The 19017-nt window shown below is 53.7% G+C and overlaps 1 protein-coding gene across 1 annotated transcript; it reads right to left on the bottom strand.

Moving 5' to 3' along the window:
• Positions 1-3666: 3666 nt before the first annotated feature.
• CCDC8 (coiled-coil domain containing 8 subunit of 3M complex) lies at positions 3667-6442 on the bottom strand. The gene has a single exon (XM_087421483.1). The coding sequence runs from the start codon at positions 5752-5754 to the stop codon at positions 4045-4047; it is 1710 nt and encodes a 569-aa protein (XP_087277609.1). The 5' UTR covers positions 5755-6442; the 3' UTR covers positions 3667-4044.
• Between the last annotated feature and the right edge of the window lie 12575 nt (positions 6443-19017).

Genomic DNA, 19017 nt, shown 5'->3' with positions numbered 1-19017 from the left:
TGCGGGGATAGGACATTTCCATCATCACAGAAAGTTCCCCTGGACAGCACTGGTCTACGCACTCTGTCCCCACGTTCCCTCTGCCTCACTGCCCACCACCCCCACGTGGCTTCAGCCACCAGGTCTCCCTGCTGTTCAGGGAACATATGGGGCATATTCCTGCCTCAGGGCCTTTGCACTTGCTGTTCCCGCTGTCCGGAGGGCCCTTCCCCAGGATATTTGCACGGGTCTGTCCTTGGCTTCATGCAGGTCTTCCCTCAAATGTCACCTTCCCAGGGAGGGCTTCCCTGACCACCCTGTTAAACACACAACCCTTCCTGCACCTCCCCACTTTATTTCTTGCAGCTCTGATTGCCACCTGACACGACTCACGTATGTTTCTAAATAGCGCACTGACTGTATGTGTCAGGGGGCTTCACAGAGGGAACTGGGGACACGGGTATTGCAGGCAAAGTGCAGAAGGGGTCGTCAGGTCCCAAAGATGAGGAACGCAGCAGCTGCTCCCCGCAGGGAGGTGCTGAGCCCAGGGCGCTGCGCTGCGAGGTTCCAGGAACGGCCGACCGGCCTGAGGGGGGACCCAGGAGCCGCTGGCTCGCGTCGCTGCTGCCGCCCCCACAGCCCGAGCAGCCTCAGCGTGTCCCCCTCCCGCCTCCGTCTCCCGCCGGTGCCCGTGGGCCCGCCCAGCGCCGCAGCTGCCGGAGGAACCGGGGCCGCGGCTGAGGCCGAGGGTCCCACCCGGGGATGGGGAGGGGGTGAGGGGCAGCAGGGCCGCCCCCGGGCCGGGAGCGTGGTCCATCCTGTCCCCGCCGCGTCCCCGCGCCAGCGCAGGTGCGCACACGGTGGCTGCTCAGTTTCTAGTTGTCGAATGACTGACGGACGGAATTGGCGAACCAGACCCAGATGCGCGCGGGGAGGAAGGTGCTAGAACGCCCCCCCATGGTGGGAGTGAGCCGCGGGGGGCGTGGGAGCAGCGCCGCGGGTCCCAGGAGCAGCCGCGTAAAGGCCCTGAGGTCCGCGTGGAAAGCGGGGCGCGGGAGCCCCCAGGGGCCGGAGGACCGAGGAGGCGGAGGCGGCGGCCCGGGAAGAGGCCGGGGGAACCGGGCGGCCACAGAGGAGGCGTGAGGCCGAGGCGCCCCGGCTCCAAGCCCCATCCCCTCCCCAACCTCGCCCCCCACCCCAGGGTGAACATGTCCCGGCCCCTCGGCCCGCCCAACTGGGGAAAGGGTGTCCCGAAACTCCTGAGAGTGTGGCCAGGTCCCAGGATTCCCGGGAGGGAAGAGCGAGGGCTCCGGGGGTGGTAGACGACGCCCCCCCTCCCCGCCGCCCACCCCTGGGGAGCGGAGCCGCGGCGCCCGCGGGGCCCGCCAGGGGCGCTCCAGGACCGCCGGGAAGGGGCGCCTCCCCAGCGCTCGGGGTGCGCCAGGCACGTGCCCTGCGCTCTCCAGCCCCAGAGCACCCCGCCTTTGACCGCCAGACTGCGGAAAGGGGCCTTTCCTGTAGGGCAGCCGTCCTTTAAGGGAGGCCCCGGGGTCGCCAGCATCAGCATCACTTGGGAAATTGATAGAAACGCGTATTCTTGGGCTCCCCCTAGACCTACAGCATCACTTGGGGGCGGGGCCCAGCAACCTGTGGTTTAAAAGGCCCCCCAGGTGATTCTGATGCGGAACCAGTTTGAGAGCCCCCGCTGTGGCTCTGATCATCTCCTGGACGCCTAGGGCAGCCGTTCTCAGCCCGGGTGCACATTGGAATCGTCACTTTGGGTGCTCCGGCCATACCCTGTACCCTCCTGTGAGAATCTCCGAGAAGGCGGGCTGGGCAGGAGTGTTGAGAGCTCCCAGGTCATTCCACACGGCAGCCGGGACGGGGAACCGCGGCCCTAAGGTCCCCATCAGGGCTGAGATGTCTGCTAAAGAAGTGGCCGCCACTGATAGAGAACAGGGATAAGATGAGATGCCATCTGTTGGCGCTGATGTGAGCACTAGCACATTGCATCTTCTTCAGTCCTCGCAGCAATCCTGGGAGGAAAACTCTATTAAGATCCCACTTTAAGAGGAGTAATTGGAGGTGCAGAGAAGTTAAGTAACCAGCCCAAGGTCACACAGCTTGTAAGTGGCAGTGTGAGGGGTTAGCCGGGCTCCAAATCCCTCCTCCAAAATCCCTCCTCACCTTATCCTCCCAATGGTTTCTTCTTTTCCTGTCACACACCATGGGGCCTGGAGAGGGGACCCAGAAGGTCCCCACCTGTCACAAGGTGGCATCTCTCTCCTCCACATCTGTGGTCTGTTTTTCTCCTTGGTGATGATGAGGGGCGGCTGGGCCGGTTTAGATAAGGGCTGGTTTGGAGTCAAAACTCTGGATTTTGGGGGCTACCTCCCTGAAAATCCTGGCACATTTGAAACCACAACCCAGGAGGCACCAACAGGCTGCTTTTGGGGACCAGGCCCTCCAGGCGCCATTTGAAACCCCCTTGGATTAAAAATAATGTTGAAATTCCTGGTACCGTCTCAGGTTACCCACCTCCTGGGCCTCGCCGGACGCTCGGGCCTGGGATGCTGGGCACAGGAAGGACAAACAGAATCAGCTGGGGGACAGATCTGCCCAAAGTCTTGAGTCTCCCTGAGCGTCTCTGCTCCCATCTCCTTTCACTTCCAGCAACCCAAACTGGCCAGGCCCGCAGGGTCATGAGGTCACTGCTCTCCCAGATGGACAGCAGCCGTGGGCAGCCTCCACTGCCACCAGCAGCCTGGCCTCCGGAGAGCTCGCTGGCCACTCCAGAGACGGCCCCAGCCAGCCTGGCTATTCCCCTGCCCCCCAACAAGTTCATCCCTCCAGGCAGGGTGCACACCTTGTCTTTCTTCTAAATCCCACTGGGGGCTCTTTCCTGCTGGCCTATGAGCTGTGACCTTCACCCACTGCAAAGGGGCTCTCGGTGTCACACAGCAAGCAGCCCTGGCAGGGACAACTTCTGGGGCAGGGCCAGAGGGGACCTTTAATTCTTTAGTTCCAAGAAAAAACTAAGAAACTCAGGCCAGGACTGCAGTCACAGCCAGGAGGACAGAGATGGCCTTCAGCCCTCCCTCCTCCATGAGTTTCCTTTTCTCCCGCCTTCTGCGAGGCTGGGGTGTGGCCGTTTGCTGGTCTGTTTTTCACTGATGGGGCTGTGGGGGGGGGGGGGCGGGACACAAGACAATACAGAGATGCCCCCCAGCTCCCACGGGGCCTTAGCAACCCGATCTCTCCCCATGGCAAGCACCAGTCACAGGACCCTACACAGTGCTACACCACAACCCGCCTTGGGGGCCTGTTCCCATTGCAATGATTTTCAACATGTCCAGGGGCCAAGACGCCCCAGGAGATGTTTGTGGGGCGTGATCAACAGAGATTCTAGGGCCGCACAGCCAGCTCAAGCAAATCCACAGCTCTGGCATGAAGGGCCCCAGAATCTGCATTTTGGACACGTTTCCGGGCTGCTTCTTCTGTACCTGGGAATCAGGGTCGGGTGAGGTGTGTGAACCACAGACCCCGGACTCCTAGCCGGCAGAACCCAGGGGCGTGGGGATGGCCGGCAGAGTGTCAGCATCGTGGAGAGTGGGAGTAGAGACGACACCAGGGCGTGACCAAAGCACCCCGGAGCTTTCTTCAGTGGCCAGGTCCGAAGTCAAGAAGTCCGTTTGTAAATGTTTTTATTTGCAAGTTGGCTTGTGCCAAGTTCAAGGAGCTTTTCTCCCCTGCCTCTGTCCCTTTTCCAAGCTGAGCACCTAGGGTTGCATTTGAGGAAGTTAAAAACGTGGGCGATGCAACCCCATTGGGGTGGGTTTCTTTCTTTACATTCTTTGGATTACTACAGGAGTCTGTACTTACAAAATCAACGCATGAAAGATATAACTTGAACAAGAAAAGAAAGGGGAGTGTTGGGTGGAGATGTGAGGGGCGCCGTCTGCCTCTCTCCCCACCTCCATCTTCAAGCGTGGAGGCAGAGAGAGCATCTCTGACAAGCGTGCGAGAGGCAGGTGGTGGGGTGCCCCGCGGCCCCCCGCCCTCACCTCACAGCTGGTCTTCTTGTTCTCCCTGTTCTGCTTCTGCTCTGGTCTCGGCCCTCAGCACCCTGAGGTGCCTGGCCTCGCCTGCCCTGGGGACTCGCTTGGGCAGGGCTGGCAACCGGGGAGTGTGCCAGAAGGCTCTCCGGTGCTTTCGAAACCATGAAAAGCGTCCAGGGGTCTGGAACCTCACTGTCTTGACCTGTTTCCGGGTCCTGGCTCCTGGGGTTGCCCCCGTGGCCCCCCGGGCAGCTGAGGCTTCAGCTTCCTGGACGGCTGGGGCCTCTGCCCTCTGATTATATGCAGCCTCTGCCCTCTGGTCAGCTATGGCCTCTGCCCCATTAGACGCAGCCTGTGCTCCCTGGAGAGCTGGGGCCCCTGCCCTCTGATTATCTGCAACCTCTGCCCTCTGGACAGCTGGGGCCCCTGCCCTCTGATTATCTGCAACCTCTGCCCCCTGGACAGCTGGGGCCCCTGCCCTCTGGTCAGCTATGGCCTCTGCCCCATTAGATGCAGCCTGTGCTCCCTGGACAGCTGGGGCCCCTGCCCTCTGATTATCTGCAACCTCTGCCCTCTGGACAGCTGGGGCCCCTGCCCTCTGATTATCTGCAACCTCTGCCCTCTGGACAGCTGGGGCCCCTGCCCTCTGGTCAGCTACGGCCTCTGCCCCATTAGATGCAGCCTGTGCTCCCTGGACAGCTGGGGCCCCTGCCCTCTGATTATCTGCAACCTCTGCCCTCTGGACAGCTGGGGCCTCTGCTCTCTGGACACCTATGGCCTCCGCCCTCTGATTAGCTGCAGCCTCCGCCCTCTGATTATCTGCAGCCTCCGCCCTCTGATCCTCTGCAGCCTCCGCCACCTGAGCTGTGGATGCGGCTGCCTCTCTCCTGCGCCGCCGGAACGAGGCCCAGTTCATCTTAGGCCTCCATCGCCTTGGGGGGGTCCCAGGCACCCGCCCGTCTCCCGCGCTCCCCACGTGATGGGCGCTGCCCAGCGCCGCTGCCCCCTCCCTCTCCACCCTGGCTGAGGCCTGCTGGGCCTCGCCCCCCCCTGGGCTGGACCTGGGCGCCCAACACTTCACCCTGTGCTTCAGGTTCCCCCAGGACACCTGGCTGACATACTCCCGCCACCTGTCCGCCTTGGACAGCTGGGGCTCCGGGCTGTTGTCGAACACGGGCACGGGCAGGGCCACGCGGCGGCGGGGTGGCGGGGCGCTGGGCTTCTTGTCCCCTCGGCGGAGGAAGGCCTCCACCAGCTCCTCATCCTCCTCGCTCTCCAGGTCGCTCCCGAGGAATTTGCTGCCCAGGTAGCTGACGGGCATTCTGCGCACCCTCCTGCGGCATCCCGGGCTTTTGGGACCCTGGTCACCCTTGTCCCTGGAGGTCTCGAAGTCACTGAACTCGCTGTCGCTGGCGTTACTGCTGTCGTAGGTGCCCACGACCAGCCTGGGGGGCGGGGTCACCATCTGCTGGACTCTCCTCCTCCCTCGGGGCTCCTTCGGCTTTGGGGGGGGCTGGGGTGGGTGCGGGGTGCTCTTCTCAATGATGCGGGCCACGTCCTCGAGGGTGCGGCCTTCTTCCTCCAGAAACTGGGTCAGCCGCTCCCGGAATTCCGCCTCCTTGGTGGCGGGCTTGGAGATGACCCTCCAGACGCCCCCGGCCAGCCTGACCTCCCGGGGGATGAGCAGATAGTCCACGTCCTCCCCAATCTGGAGCATCCCCACTGTGGAGTCCTCCTCCCTGCGGAACACCTTGCCGATCTTCTTAAAGGTCCCCACGGGCTTCAAGGCGTCCACGAGGACGTCCAAATCCACGTCTTTGCAGACATCGGGGACGCTCCAGAGAATCAGGCAGTCGGGGGAGGGGAGGAAGCCCCAAGGGAACCAGCCCCCCACATGGCTCTTCTCGAGGGTCTTTAAGATCTCCAGGGTGAAATCTGGGGTGGGGGCCACGAGCCCAAACTACACGAAGCCCCTAGTCTTGGGGGTGGGAGTGAGGTCCCAGCAGAGCAGCCTGTAAAGTCTCGCCTCCCCAGCCAGGGATGAACCAACACTTCCCAATTTCTCTGCCTGCAACCAGTCCGGTCTTGACCAAGTCTGGCTCCCCCCAAGGGCTGGTGGGAATCGATTCCCAGGACGCTTACGTGAGCCGGGGTGAGGTCAGTCCTGAGCTCCAAGCCCACCGCGAGCTGCCAACGTGGTGGGGCGCACGGGCTGCCCGTGGCTCTTCCTGCCCCGGGCACCAGGGACGCGCCTGGAACTTGGGAGAGGACTTTGCACACAAAGACGGCTGGCTATTCAATATGGCCGAAGCACTTGGAGGCCGCAGCCCAGCCCCCAGGAGGGTCTCCCGCCCCTAGGCAGGCTGCCACCCCCGGCCAGGCTGACCTTCAGGCGCGTCCCGCCTCCCAGCCCGCGCGCTCAGTGCCGAGGAGCGCGCGCGGGCAGGAAGTTCCTCCTCGCCCTCCTCCAGCGAGGCCCACCTTCCCCCTTCTCAGCTTACACTCCCGACTCGGGAAGACTGACAGGGGGGCTGTCCACTCCCTTCGGGGCGCCCTCACTCCCCTCCCGCACAGGGGTGTGGCCGCGCCCCGGACCTCGCTGGGGCCACCGCTTCCAAGCGGAACGCGCTCCGAGGCCCACGTCAGCACCTTTCCCGACACAGACCGTCGTTTCTCATCCTTTCCCAAACCTGCCACCCTAAACGTGCGGGTTCCAGCCAAGCGCCGGAGGTGGGTGTGCTAATAAGGCCGTCCTTTTGAAGGCCATACACGCTACATATTACCGCTTAAAATCGCGTGACTTCTGGTACCCGCAATTCCTATGTACCTACCCCATACGTGTGGGGGGAGAAATTGGTACCAGGGTCTTAGTGCACCAGCCCCTAGTGTGGGGCTTGGCACACAGTTGGTGCTCAATAAATATTTTTGAGCCAATGAATGAACCTAATTGTTCATGGGGGGGGCTGATTCAATTTTATGGTCTAATCTGATAGTGAAATACTACGCAGCTATGAAAAAGAAGGCTAGTCATGTTTTACAGGGCACTTCCATGTCCTAGGCACCATTCTAAGAGCTTTCTATGAATTAACTCATGAAATCCTCCCCCTAACCTTATGAGACAGGTAATATGTTGATCCTTCCCGTTTTATAGCTGAGGATATAAAATCATTTGCTCAAGGTCACACGGCCAAGGAGGATGGAATCTGGATTTGAATCTGAAACAGTCTGTGTGTGTGTGTGTGTGTGTGTGTGTGTCTGTGTGTAGGGCCTAGGTGTGCACATGCGCTTGTCACATGTACAGGCACTGCCCACAGTGGCTGTTTCTGGGAAGGGGACTGGGGACCCCCAGAGGCGGCAGAGACATATGCTTTCCACTCTATATTCTTTTGGATTGCTCGGATTTTTAGCAATCTAAAATGTTAATTCACATAAATTAAACGAAAAGCCCTCAGACTCAGCCACAGACATAGCAGGTCAGGATCTCTAAGACATGGGACCAGAGTTTGCAAAACTTCCCAGGTAACTCTGAGGCAGCCAGCTCAGCAAAGACATGCACGACAACAACAAAGGCAGGGGCCGGCCCGGTGGCGCAAGCGGTTAGGTGCGCGCGCTCCGCTGTGGCGGCCCAGGGTTCGCCAGGTCGGAACCCCGGGCGTGCACCGAGGCACTGCTTGGCAAGCCATGCTGTGGCGGCGTCCCATATAAAGTACACGAAGATGGGCATGGATGTTAGCCCAGGGCCAGTCTTCTTCAGCAAAAAAAAAAGAGGAGGATTGGCAGATGTTAGCACAGGGCTGATCTCCTCATGAAAAAGAAACAACAACAAAGGCAAGAGTAATAATAACAGTTAACTTGCACAGAGGGTTTCCTTGGAACCAGACGTCCTGCGATGTGCTGAACAGTCCTGTTGTTATGAATCCTCAGAGATAGAGGGTAAGGTGGGTGCCCTTCACTCTCATCTTCTTACATCATCCCCAACCCAGCAGCTAGAGGGATGGTTCAAAAACGTAAGTCAGATCTGTCTCTACTCCCTTTAAAATCCTCCATCGCCCTCAGAGTAAAATCAAAGTCCTCACCATGGTCCACGAAGCCCTACAAGATCTCGCCACTTCCCTCTCTCTTCCTCTCGTCCCTCATTCCACTCCAGTCACACCTGCCTCTTCTTCGATGTTCCTGCAACACACTAGGCTTGTCCCCCACCTCAGGGCCTTTGCACGTGCTGTGCCCTCCACGCAGAAATGTTCTGCCGCACCTCCTCTTGGCAATCTCCCTCTGCTCTAATCTCACCTTTTTAGAGAGGTCATTCTGCCTCCCTTTTCCCCACTAAACTCAAAGAGTGGCCTCCACCCTCTCCAGGGCCCTCTAGCCCAGGAATCCTTAACCCTTTCTGTGCCATGAACCCTTTCCAGGGTAGTTTTTAAATGCCAATTATAGTGAAATACAACTGTTAAAAGAAAAATTCCAACCACCACAACAAAACAGGTCAACTGATGACTTTAATATAAGGGATGAAAATGAACACGTATAATTTTGTTTAACTCAGGCTGTGTAGTTTTATTTAACTCCTGAAGGAACCAGGCAGATGTTTAGAGACAGAGGGACGGGAGACAAAAGAAAGGGAAGGGAAAGAGGAAAAGAAGGGAGATGCTTGGGGGGTGAGGGGCGGTTAAGGCCTCAGGGAGGCCTTTGCACAATTATCGGCTCATTCGGGTTGTTTTCGTTTTTGCAGAGCTGGGCCGTCAGGCTTCACCGGATTTTCTCCTCCTCCTTCTCAAGGCTCCATCCCAGCCCCGCACTCAGCTCCCGCGGGGCCTCCCGCCACCCGGCCCCTCCCTGATGCGCGGTTTCTCGCCCCGCCTCCTAACCGTCTCCATGGCAACGAGGAGACGCGTTGCTAGGCGCGAGTCCTCTCTGAGACTGCGGGGCGCTGGCGGAGGGCGGAGGGCGGAGGGCGGGGGCGGGGCAGAGCCTCTGCTCCGCTTCTTATCCCTTCCTTCCGCCTGATCCCCAAAATCTGCTTCCCTGAACAGCTGCTTCGCAGAAGCCCCAAACTAAAAGTCCCTAGGACACCCGTTTGAGAAATTCTGGCTAAAGAATCCAGGTCTGAGAAATAAAGACACCACCTCCCAAGCAGGAAAGACCTCCCAGATGAGATATTGGTAAAAGGATTTTTTTTTTTTTTTTGGTGGGAGAAGGAAGGATTATCCTAGAAATGAAAACCTCAAATGTTCAACATGCTTATAAAAATTGCCAACCCCTGAGCAGTTCTGCTGGGGGTGTTTGAGATTCCCAGATCGCTGGCGGGCAAGATCTTTCTCTAGCCGTCCTAGGAAAAAAACCCACGATAATTACACCTCCTGCTTTTCTATTTGTTTAAAAGAAACGAAAAATCAGAAAAGATTGAGGGAAGAAAACAAAACTTGGCCCAAATCTCTCTACCCAGCTCCACTTGGTTGCCATTTTTAACAATAATAATAATAATAAAAGTGATGCACACATATGCGAAGAAAATTCTTAAGTTACAGAAAGGTGTACAATGAAAAACGTCTCCCTCCCCCAGCCGCAAGCCCCCAGCCTCTCCCACTAAAGTAACCACAGTTAAATATCTCTCAGGGAAAAAACAAATGCTTACATTAGTATATTTTAGTAATTTTAGAATTTACCCCCTGGGGATTTTTCACATCATTCTGAATTATTTTCATCACAGTACTTATCACTTCCTGGTATTTTCTTATTTATTTATTGTCTCTCCCTGTTAGAGCATTAGCCCCACCAAGGCAGAGATATTTGTCTGGTTTGGCTCACCGCTGAATTCTCAGCGTCTAGAACAGCATGGGTAGGTGCTCAAAATATTTGATGAATGAATGAGGGGCTTGCACTAGATCTATTGCTAGAAAACTTGCTTTTTTCCCTGAATAGCATGTCTTGAAGTCTTTCTGAATCAGTGCATGCAGATCCATCACAGTTTTCTTTTTCCGTGACAGCTTGCACATTTGTGTGTGTCCACAAGCCCGGAACGTCATAACACTGATGATAATTCACTTTTATTGAGCATCTACTTTGCCCCTGCCCCTGTGCATTTTCTATTTTAATCCATACACCCCCTCCTGAGCAAGTGTTATTCCCATTTTCCAGATGAGAAACACTGAGGCCAAAGAAGGTCACACAGCCAGGAAATGGCAGAGCCAAGCTTTGACTCACTCGGGTTCCCTAGATTCCAACCCCACCCTTGGAAGCCTCCTTTATTTGCCCAGTTGCCTGAGGTGGGGTGGAGTGGGGAGCAAGGTGGGTGGGCAGTCCCTGAAGTCTTCTCTCCCAGGTGACACTTGTAACCTTGGCACAGTCACCAGATTTGTCCTCAGTCTTCAACATCCAGAAATCAGATCCCTGTCTAGAATGGACAGGATATAAATTGTCCCCACCTCTGGACCAGATACCAGAAGGTTAATTGACAGCACACAGTAGGTCCTCAGCAAATACAGCAGGAAGCAGCACTGTGGTCTACACTCTGCCATATAGTTGGGTCACCCCTGCCCGCCTCCCCGCCCCATCCCAAATCTGAAGGCTGTTTGTTGAGTATGGAGGCAAAGCCAGCAATTAGAGGAGCCATGTATTTGAGGACATCATTCATTCATTCATTCATTCACGTGGCACATTTCTCTAAAGTCATGATTCTCAAAACAGTTGCACATTAGAATCACTGGAGAGAATTCTAGAAATTAGTTTCCAGAGTCCAACCTACAGGATCAGAACATCTTAGGGTGGGGGATGGGGTACTGCATTAAAAAAAAAATCTCCCCTGGGCTGGCCCGATGGTGTAGTGGTTAAGTTCGTGCACTCCGCTTTGGTGGCCCAGGGTATGTGGGTTTGAATCTCGAGCATGGACTTACACACCCCTCATCAAGCCTTGCCGTGGCAGCGTCCCACATACAAAATAGAGGAAGATGGGCACAGATGTTAGCTCAGGGCCAATCTTCCTCAAGCAAAAAGAGCAAGATTGGCAACAGATGTTAGTTCAAGGCCAACTACCTCACCAAAAAAAAAAATCTCCCCCAGTGACTCTGACAGAGGTGGTTGGTAGGGTGGGCAGGGGAGGAAATGAACATCCCCAGAGGAAGTTGGCCAGCTGGAAATATCCCAGGACCTGCAAAGGAGCCAGCTTGGAAACTAGAGTTTCTCCAATTTTAGCAAAATAGAGGGACCTTTAAAAGGATGGGGGTGGGGGCTCTCAGAGAGATCGTGTAATGGGTTGAATCATGGCTACCCAAAGATTTCAGGTCTGAATCCCTGGAATTTGAGAATGTTACTTTATTTGGAACAAGGGTCTTTGCAGATGGAATTAAGGATTTTGAGATGAGTTTACCCTGGATTATCTGGGTGGGCTCTAACTGCCATCAGGAGTGTCCTTATAAGAAAGAAGCAAAGGGAGATGGTACAGGAACAGAGGAGAAGATGTACAGAATCGAAGGAGGCAATGTGACCACGGAGGCAGAGGTGGGAGTGATGGAGTCACAAGCCCTCCACCGGGAGCCACCAGAAGCTGGGAGAGGCCAGGAAGGATCCTCCCCTAGAGCCTTCAGAGGGAGTTCAGCCTTGCCAACACCTTGATTTTGGACTTCCGGCCTCCAGAGCCATGAGAGAATAAATTGCTGTTGCTCTGGGCCATCCAGTTTGTGGTCATTTCTTACAGCAGCCACAGGAAACAAATCTAGACACACCCCAACCCCGTGTGGCCACCAATTCCCCAGACTCCAATGAGAAAGACTCCAAATGAAAAACATCCAAGTTTTATTCTGTGATCTTGTCTCTCGAGAATAATTATCGCTGAAGTGAAAGCATTCTTCTGCAGTGTCCTGACCCCAGGAATCAGTTATGGGTGATGGGAACCTTGGAAGTGTTTTAAAATGCCCCCACCCCAGCCTGCAGAACTTCTGTCTGCTGCCTGTCCCTCGTCGCCAGCCTCACACCAGAGTGATCCTATGGTTTTGTTGTTAGTCTAGTAGATTCCGACTCCTAACGACCCTGTGGACAGCAGAGCAGAACCCTGCCTGGTCCTTCTGCGCCGTCCTCTCCCCTTCCGGCGCTCCATCAGACAGTGCTCCGCTGCCATTCATAGGGTTCTCAGGGCCAATTTTTCCGGAAGTGGGTGGCCAGGTCCTTCTTCCTAGTCTGTCTAGTCTGGAAGCTCCACTGAAACCTGTCCACCATGGCTGACCCTGCTGGTATTTGAAATCCCGGTGGCATAGCATTCAGCATCATGGCAACGCGTGGCCATTAAAGTTCAATACTTTTTATTGAAAGTATACTTTACATCTTATACAATGTACCCTTTTTAATGTGCAGTGTGGTAAGTTTTAGAGTCACCACCACCCCGATCAAGATATAGAACACTTCCGTCACCCCAAAAAGTTCCCCGTGCCCTTTGTGGCAGCCCCCTTCTGCCTACCCCCAAACACTGATCTGATTTCTGTTGCTAGAGTGTGGCATTTTCTAGAGTTTTATATAAAAAGAATCATACAGTGTACATCCTTTTTGTTGGCTTTTTTCACTCAACATGATATTCTGAGATTCATCTATGCTGCTGTGTCTATGTGTAGTTCATTCTCTTTTGTTGCTTTGTAATAATCTATGGTGTGAATACACAGTTTGTTTATCCATTCACCTGACAGTGGAGATCTGGGTTGTTCAGTTTGGGGTTCTTAGGAATAAAGCTGCTATGAATATTCCGGAGCCTATGTTTTTAATGCAAAGTGTACACGCACCCTGTTGCAAAGGATCGTGGTATGAGTATCATTAGCCCCACTTCACGGATAAAGAAACTGAGGCCCAGAGAGGTGAAGTCACCTTCACAAAGGCACACAGCTGATTGGCAGCAGAGCCAAGATTTGAAGCCAGGTCTGTCTGTACAGCTCCAAATCCTTTGAAGCCCTCTAATTGGCAGGTCGCCTAGTGAGCAAACCAATTAGAGGAATTTCAGATTCAATTCCACTATTCACTTACACAGATATTTATCCATGTTATGTATTTATCACCGTATTAACCAGCTCTTTTATTTGTTGCATTCTGAGTCTTTGACATCTGGGGCTTTGCTGATGCTGGAGGGACTGCCCCTCTCAAGGTCAGGCAATTCCTAGATATAGTAAACAACTCGCCCTTGAGCGTGTTCCTCTAAGGCAACAATCCAGAGCCCACACCCTCACCCACCTCCTTTATTCTGCCCTCATGCTCCAGGCCACCATCCGCCTGCTCTGCTCACCCCGGGGCCGGGTCCCAGACAGCTAGGGACAGCCTCTGTGCCCCAGAGCCTGCTGAAATTATTCAAACTAGCCCGCTTACCCCTGCTCACCCACTCCTTCCCCCAGAAACCATAATAAAGGCTCTTGCCCATGGCTCTTGCCTCCCTCTGCCTCTGCCCCCTGACCTGCCCCCCCCCGTGCCTCCTCGTGTGGCCCCCCCACAGCATGCACGCCCCCTTCTCTTGGGATCTGCAAATATACCATCTATCTTTTCAATGGCAGTCATCTTCTGATCTCTTGGCCTTACCATACCTAAATCATAATGAAACCTATATTTAAACCATCACACACATTTATATGGATTTCCTGAGCATCTCTTATGTGCCAGGCACAGTGTTGGGTCCTGGGATACGGCAGGCGATGAGACAGACCTGGCTCTGCCCTCTGGGAGCTTGCAATCTCGCAGGGAAGCATGACATTAAACAAAGATGTACACAAATAAATTAATCACCATCGAGAGACACACCAAGCCAGGAAAATACAGGGGAGCTAAAGGGGATCATATAAGGGGGACTGAACTCTGCCCAAGGGAGCCCAAGAAGGCTTCCTAGAAGAAGAGGCCTGAGGGGTGAGGAAGAGTCAGTGGGAGCGGTCTAAGAGCGTCCCAGGCAGAGGTAACAAGGGTGAAAGTTCAAGGCGGGATGGTGGGTGTCTGGGGGTGGCTGGAGTGTTGCCAGGTGGGGTTGAGGCAGGCACCGGGCAGTGGGCTGTATGAAGATGCTGGACTTTCTTCTGAAGAGGAATGGAAGCCAAGGAGGTGTGTAAGCAGAGGAGTAACCACACGGACAAATTTATCATCTTAGACGGATATGGCCATTGCCAGAAAACGGAGGGAGCCCAGCGGGGAGACAGCAGGGAAGAAATATCCCGACCTCTCTCTCCTCCCGCCCTCCATTCTCCCACCATGACCTCCTATTGGCTGATCCCAACAGGAAGTCATGGTGCAAAGGAGCCTGGGTAATGTAGTCCATAGACGTATTCCTCCCAGGGCACATAGCAGAGTGGAGAAGGGCAGAGAGACAATCTGGGGACACATGGGAAATCACCAGCCTCATGGGAATCACATATTATATGTTGGTCACGGAGGAGTTCAGAGCCTGCAGTCAGAATCCCTGCCCCTCAGCAAGGACTGCTGGGGGGGGTCACAGGGGTTATCTTCCTGGACTTACCAAGAGACCATTTCTCTTCATGCTGTGCCAACCCCTCTTCCAGACCCCTGCCCCTTTACGAATCCTCTGTGTGGTGGGGTGTGTGGGCTCTGGAGCCAGGCTGCCTCGGTTGAAATTCTGGAGCTGTGTGACCTTGGGCAAGTCCCTTCACCTCTCTGAGCCTCAGTTTCCTCATCTGCAAAATAGTGGCCATAATGAAATTTACCTCATGGGGAGGTTGTGAGCAGTCAAAGAGACCATGTAATTAAGCACTGGCACAGGACCTGGGATGGTAAACGCTCAATAAATCTAAGGCATGGTTATTAGAAGGAGGGTGTTGCCTAGTGGTTACCTCTGTAGACTCGAGCCTGATTTAAATCCTGGCACTGTTTGCAAATTGTGTGGCTCTGTGCCTCAGTCTCCAAATCTAGAGAATGGGATCATTTGTTTCTACCTCACAATGTTGAGTGTTATTGTGAGGATTAAATTACTTGTTTATGTAAAATGCTTAGAATAGTGCCTGGTACATATTATATATTCAATAAGCATTTATTTATTTATTTATTTATTTATTTAAATCGTGGTCATTGCTTTTATTTATTTATTTTTTGTGAGGAAGGTCAGTCCTGAGCTAACATCCGTGCTAATCCTCCTCTTTTTGCTGAGGAAGACTGGCTCTGAGCTAACATCTATTGCCAATCCTCCTCCTTTTTTTCCCCCAAAGCCCCAGTAGATAGTTGGATGCCATAGTTGCACATCCTTCTAGTTGCTGTATGTGGGACGCGGCCTCAGCATGGCCGGAGAAGCGGTGCGGCGGTGCGCGCCCAGGATCCGAACCCGGGCCGCCAGTAGCAGAGCGTGCGCACTTAACCGCTAAGCCACGGGGCCGGCCCTCAATAAGCATTTATATGAATTTCCATTATCTTCTGCTCGAAGCCTCCATCAGAACTAGAGCATGCATTGTCCCCAGCCCCAGAGAGACCCAGCCCTGTGTCAGGAGTACAGACTGTGGTCACAAAGACCTGAGTTTCAATCTCTCTTGAGTTTTCCTGTATGGCCTTAGGCAAGCCACTTAACCTCTCTGGGCATCACTTCCCTCATCTACAGAATGAGATGATGGAGCATGATAATAGTACAGGTTCACAATCACTTGTCTCCTCTTCTGAAATCCAAAAAACTCTGAAAGCCTTGCACCAAAAAAGCAAAACCATTTGCAAGAAAGATCTACACTGACACGAGGCTATTTATGGTCTTAATTTATTTCACTTCATGTTAATAGCCTACATTTCCCTACAGAACACTAATGGTTTTGCTTACGGGAGCTGCCCAAACCCTCCTGGGGGGTGAATTGCACAATATAAGATATAGCCACTGTATTACTTTTCTAAAATCCAAAACTCTCTGAATTCTGAACCACATGTGGCCTGAGGATTGGGGACCTATAGTGCCAGACCTCGAGGGCTGGGAAGATATAATGACTTAACGAGTGTGAAGGACTTTGCACAGTGCCTGGAACATAGGCTAGCTGTTACTGTTTTTATTCCAGACAAATTATTTCATCTTTCCCATCGGCCACTGGAAGCCCACGGGACAGAAGAAAGCTGTGTGTTTTGAGTTATCTTGGCCATAAGATCTGATAACACCCCTTTTTAACATAATACAGCCCTGGATAACTTCAGGCAGCCCATGGAAGTGGTTTCCAGAATGTTTTTTAGCAGTAGATTGTTTTTCCAAATTAAATCTAACGCGGATTCCCCAACATATCAAAGAGCGGACGATGATTTCATCAGCATCCATTTATTTTCTAAGTTCATATTTGTACAATATCGCATCCACCACAAAGAACAATGAAGAGTTTTAACAGAACCCACTTTGGAAATCGGGGGATTACAAAGGCCAGCTGTGCGTTCCATCAGGCAGCACATCCAATTTACTTGGGAATTTTCATTTAGGATTTGCTGTGCCAGTGATATCTTGACTCACACAGGTAAGTAGCTTGGAAGGACAGCTTGCATTGCAATCTCAAGAAACTCTTCAACTGGTCCAGAAAAACTCGAAAGAGAAATGGTAGGAGATTTGAATTTTATGGGTGACACTGAACAACCTCTCACGTCGTGTATCACCAATATGAACGCTGTAGGGGAAGCACCTGAAACCCACAATAGGCACAAATGCAGTTTTAATACTGCAATATGACGATAAGAAATGTCACACTGTCCCCTGTTACTGTACAACGATTGTGCCTTGATGGGGGAACAGCATACCACAGACAAATGTGCCTGGGTTTGTGTAGCAGTAACTCAAGGTCAGACTCGGAGGAAACAATGCCTGCAGTAGTTCGATATTCTGTGAGTGGGTGTGCCCAGGCTGGAAATTTACAAGGAATAAAAAGATCAATAGAGAGCTACAAACTCTAGACCATGGATGCACTTGCAAGTTCAAATACATGCGTGAGGATGGCAGGAAAAGCTTCATCCCAACCACTGCAGAACAGAAAAGGCTGTTGATGCTGATAATAGAGAGCCACCTTGGGGAACCGACGGCAATCAGTCTTCCAGATTTTAGCTCAAGTCAACGCATATGTGAACTCTAAAAATTCCTTCTGTCTTGACCCCTGCTGGAAATGCAAGGACCTAACAGGAGTTTCTCACTGCCTGAGGATGGGTCCCTTGCCTGCCCCACCTCCCTGCCAAGCTGGGGGTGTAGAGAGAGAACCTCCACTTTTGGCTCTGCCCCCCAAAGGGGCAAAATGGGGTAGCCTTGCAGAAATAAGACAGGGGGTCGGACGCTGGAATTCACAGATATGACTGATGCGCGCCACAGTAATACATTGCGGGGGTCTCCACTATTCCAATTTATTTGGTAAGAATCTGAGCCTCGTGTGTGTGTGCGCGCGCGCGCGTGTAAATTACATTTTTGAAAAGAAATTCAGCTCAAACCTTTGCAGATCCCTAAACTATTGGAAGTTGGCAAATTCACAGGACAGAAGCCCCTGAACAAGAGCTCAGTCTACCCACGGATGTTCTGGATTTTACCTGATTGTGTTGTTGTTTTTCACCATCACGGGGCACTCAGCTTATAGACTCGGGGACTCAAGGTGAATGTGTTAATCGCTAACCCTTGAAGGTGACCTGTTACTTATTTACCTCCTTTTGGACCATTCCCTCGACGTCTGGCCTTTTGTTCTTTAGAGAGTGGAGCGCGCCCCTACCCGCAAGTCAGAGCTTCTGGGATCTAATCTGGGGAGACCCATATCCTCATCCCAGGTGCCAGTCAGAGCAGAACGGTCCCACGCCTGACCATCCTCATAGGGGAGACCCAGCGTCTAGAGAACAGTGACAGCTTTTCACAGTCACACAGAGCGGTGAGTTCCTCAGACGCGGCGAGCAGGCAGCTCACGTGGACGTGCCTGCTCGCCATGTGCAAAACAGGGAGGCCCAATCCGAAGACGTTTGTGCCGGAGGTACATTCAAGGTACCTCCTCTTAAAAGACAAAAAACGGCTCTGGACTTTGCAATGACAGGATTTCCAGCAGGGACCAAAGCTAGTGGGGTCTGGGCCTCCTCCCCGCGACACACACCCAGCAAGAGGGGCTGTCCCCAACATCAGGCCACGGGGGATGGGGAAGGGCCTTTCTCAGGAGCAGGGATCTCCCTGACACGTTCTTCCTGCTTGGCTTTTCCTCAACTCCGGTAGGAGATCTTCTTCAAGACCTTGGAATCCCAGACCCTGTTTCTCCTCTTCATTTCCCGCAAACACTTGCTTACGCGGGCGCCTGGGGCAGCCCGCGGTCTCCATGGCAACAGTCCGACGCGCTGCTCGGCTCCCACTGCGACTGCGCAGCTGGTCCCGCGGGGCCTCCGGGATGTCAGAGGTTGTTTGCGGGTCTTGGAGACGCTTCCTCGCTCCGAAGTTACCCTCCCCCACTCAATATCCACACACATACTCAGGTATTACTCCCACACTCTCCAGTGTTACCCACAACTACTCAAATATTACCCACTTGAACTCATATATTACGCTCATACTCAGATGCTACCCACACTCTCAAATGGTACCCACGCTCACTCCGATGTATTCAGTAACTCAGATGTTACCTGCACCTACTCACATGTGTAATCTGAGTGCCGCGAGGGCAAGGTTTGGGTCTGTTTTGTTCCTGGCTGTATCCCCAGTGCCTGGAACAGTGCCTAGTACACTGTAGGCACTCAGGAAATGTTTGTTGAATGAATGAACGATCCACCCTCAACCAGGTGTTAACCACACCCATCCAGATGTCACCTGCAAGTTAACTCAGATAAAAATACGCACCCTCACTCACACTAGTCGGATGTTACCACGCTCACCCATGATACCCATTCTTACTCAAAGTTACCCACTCACTAGATTGATACCCGTCCTCGCTCGTATTATCCACACTCAGTGGCATTCCCCAAACTTACGCCAGTGGTACCCACGCTCCCACAGGCGTCACCCACACCCACTCAGCTGACTCCCATCCTCACTCAGCCGCCCCCACGCCCACCCCACGTCGAC

The sequence above is a fragment of the Ceratotherium simum genome, chromosome 33 (genome assembly GCF_057802395.1).
Source record: "Ceratotherium simum simum isolate JZ-2026a chromosome 33, ASM5780239v1, whole genome shotgun sequence".
Taxonomy (NCBI): Eukaryota; Metazoa; Chordata; class Mammalia; order Perissodactyla; family Rhinocerotidae; genus Ceratotherium; species Ceratotherium simum.
Note: the sequence above shows the minus strand (reverse complement) of the source record. Positions and strands in the feature narration are given on the sequence as shown.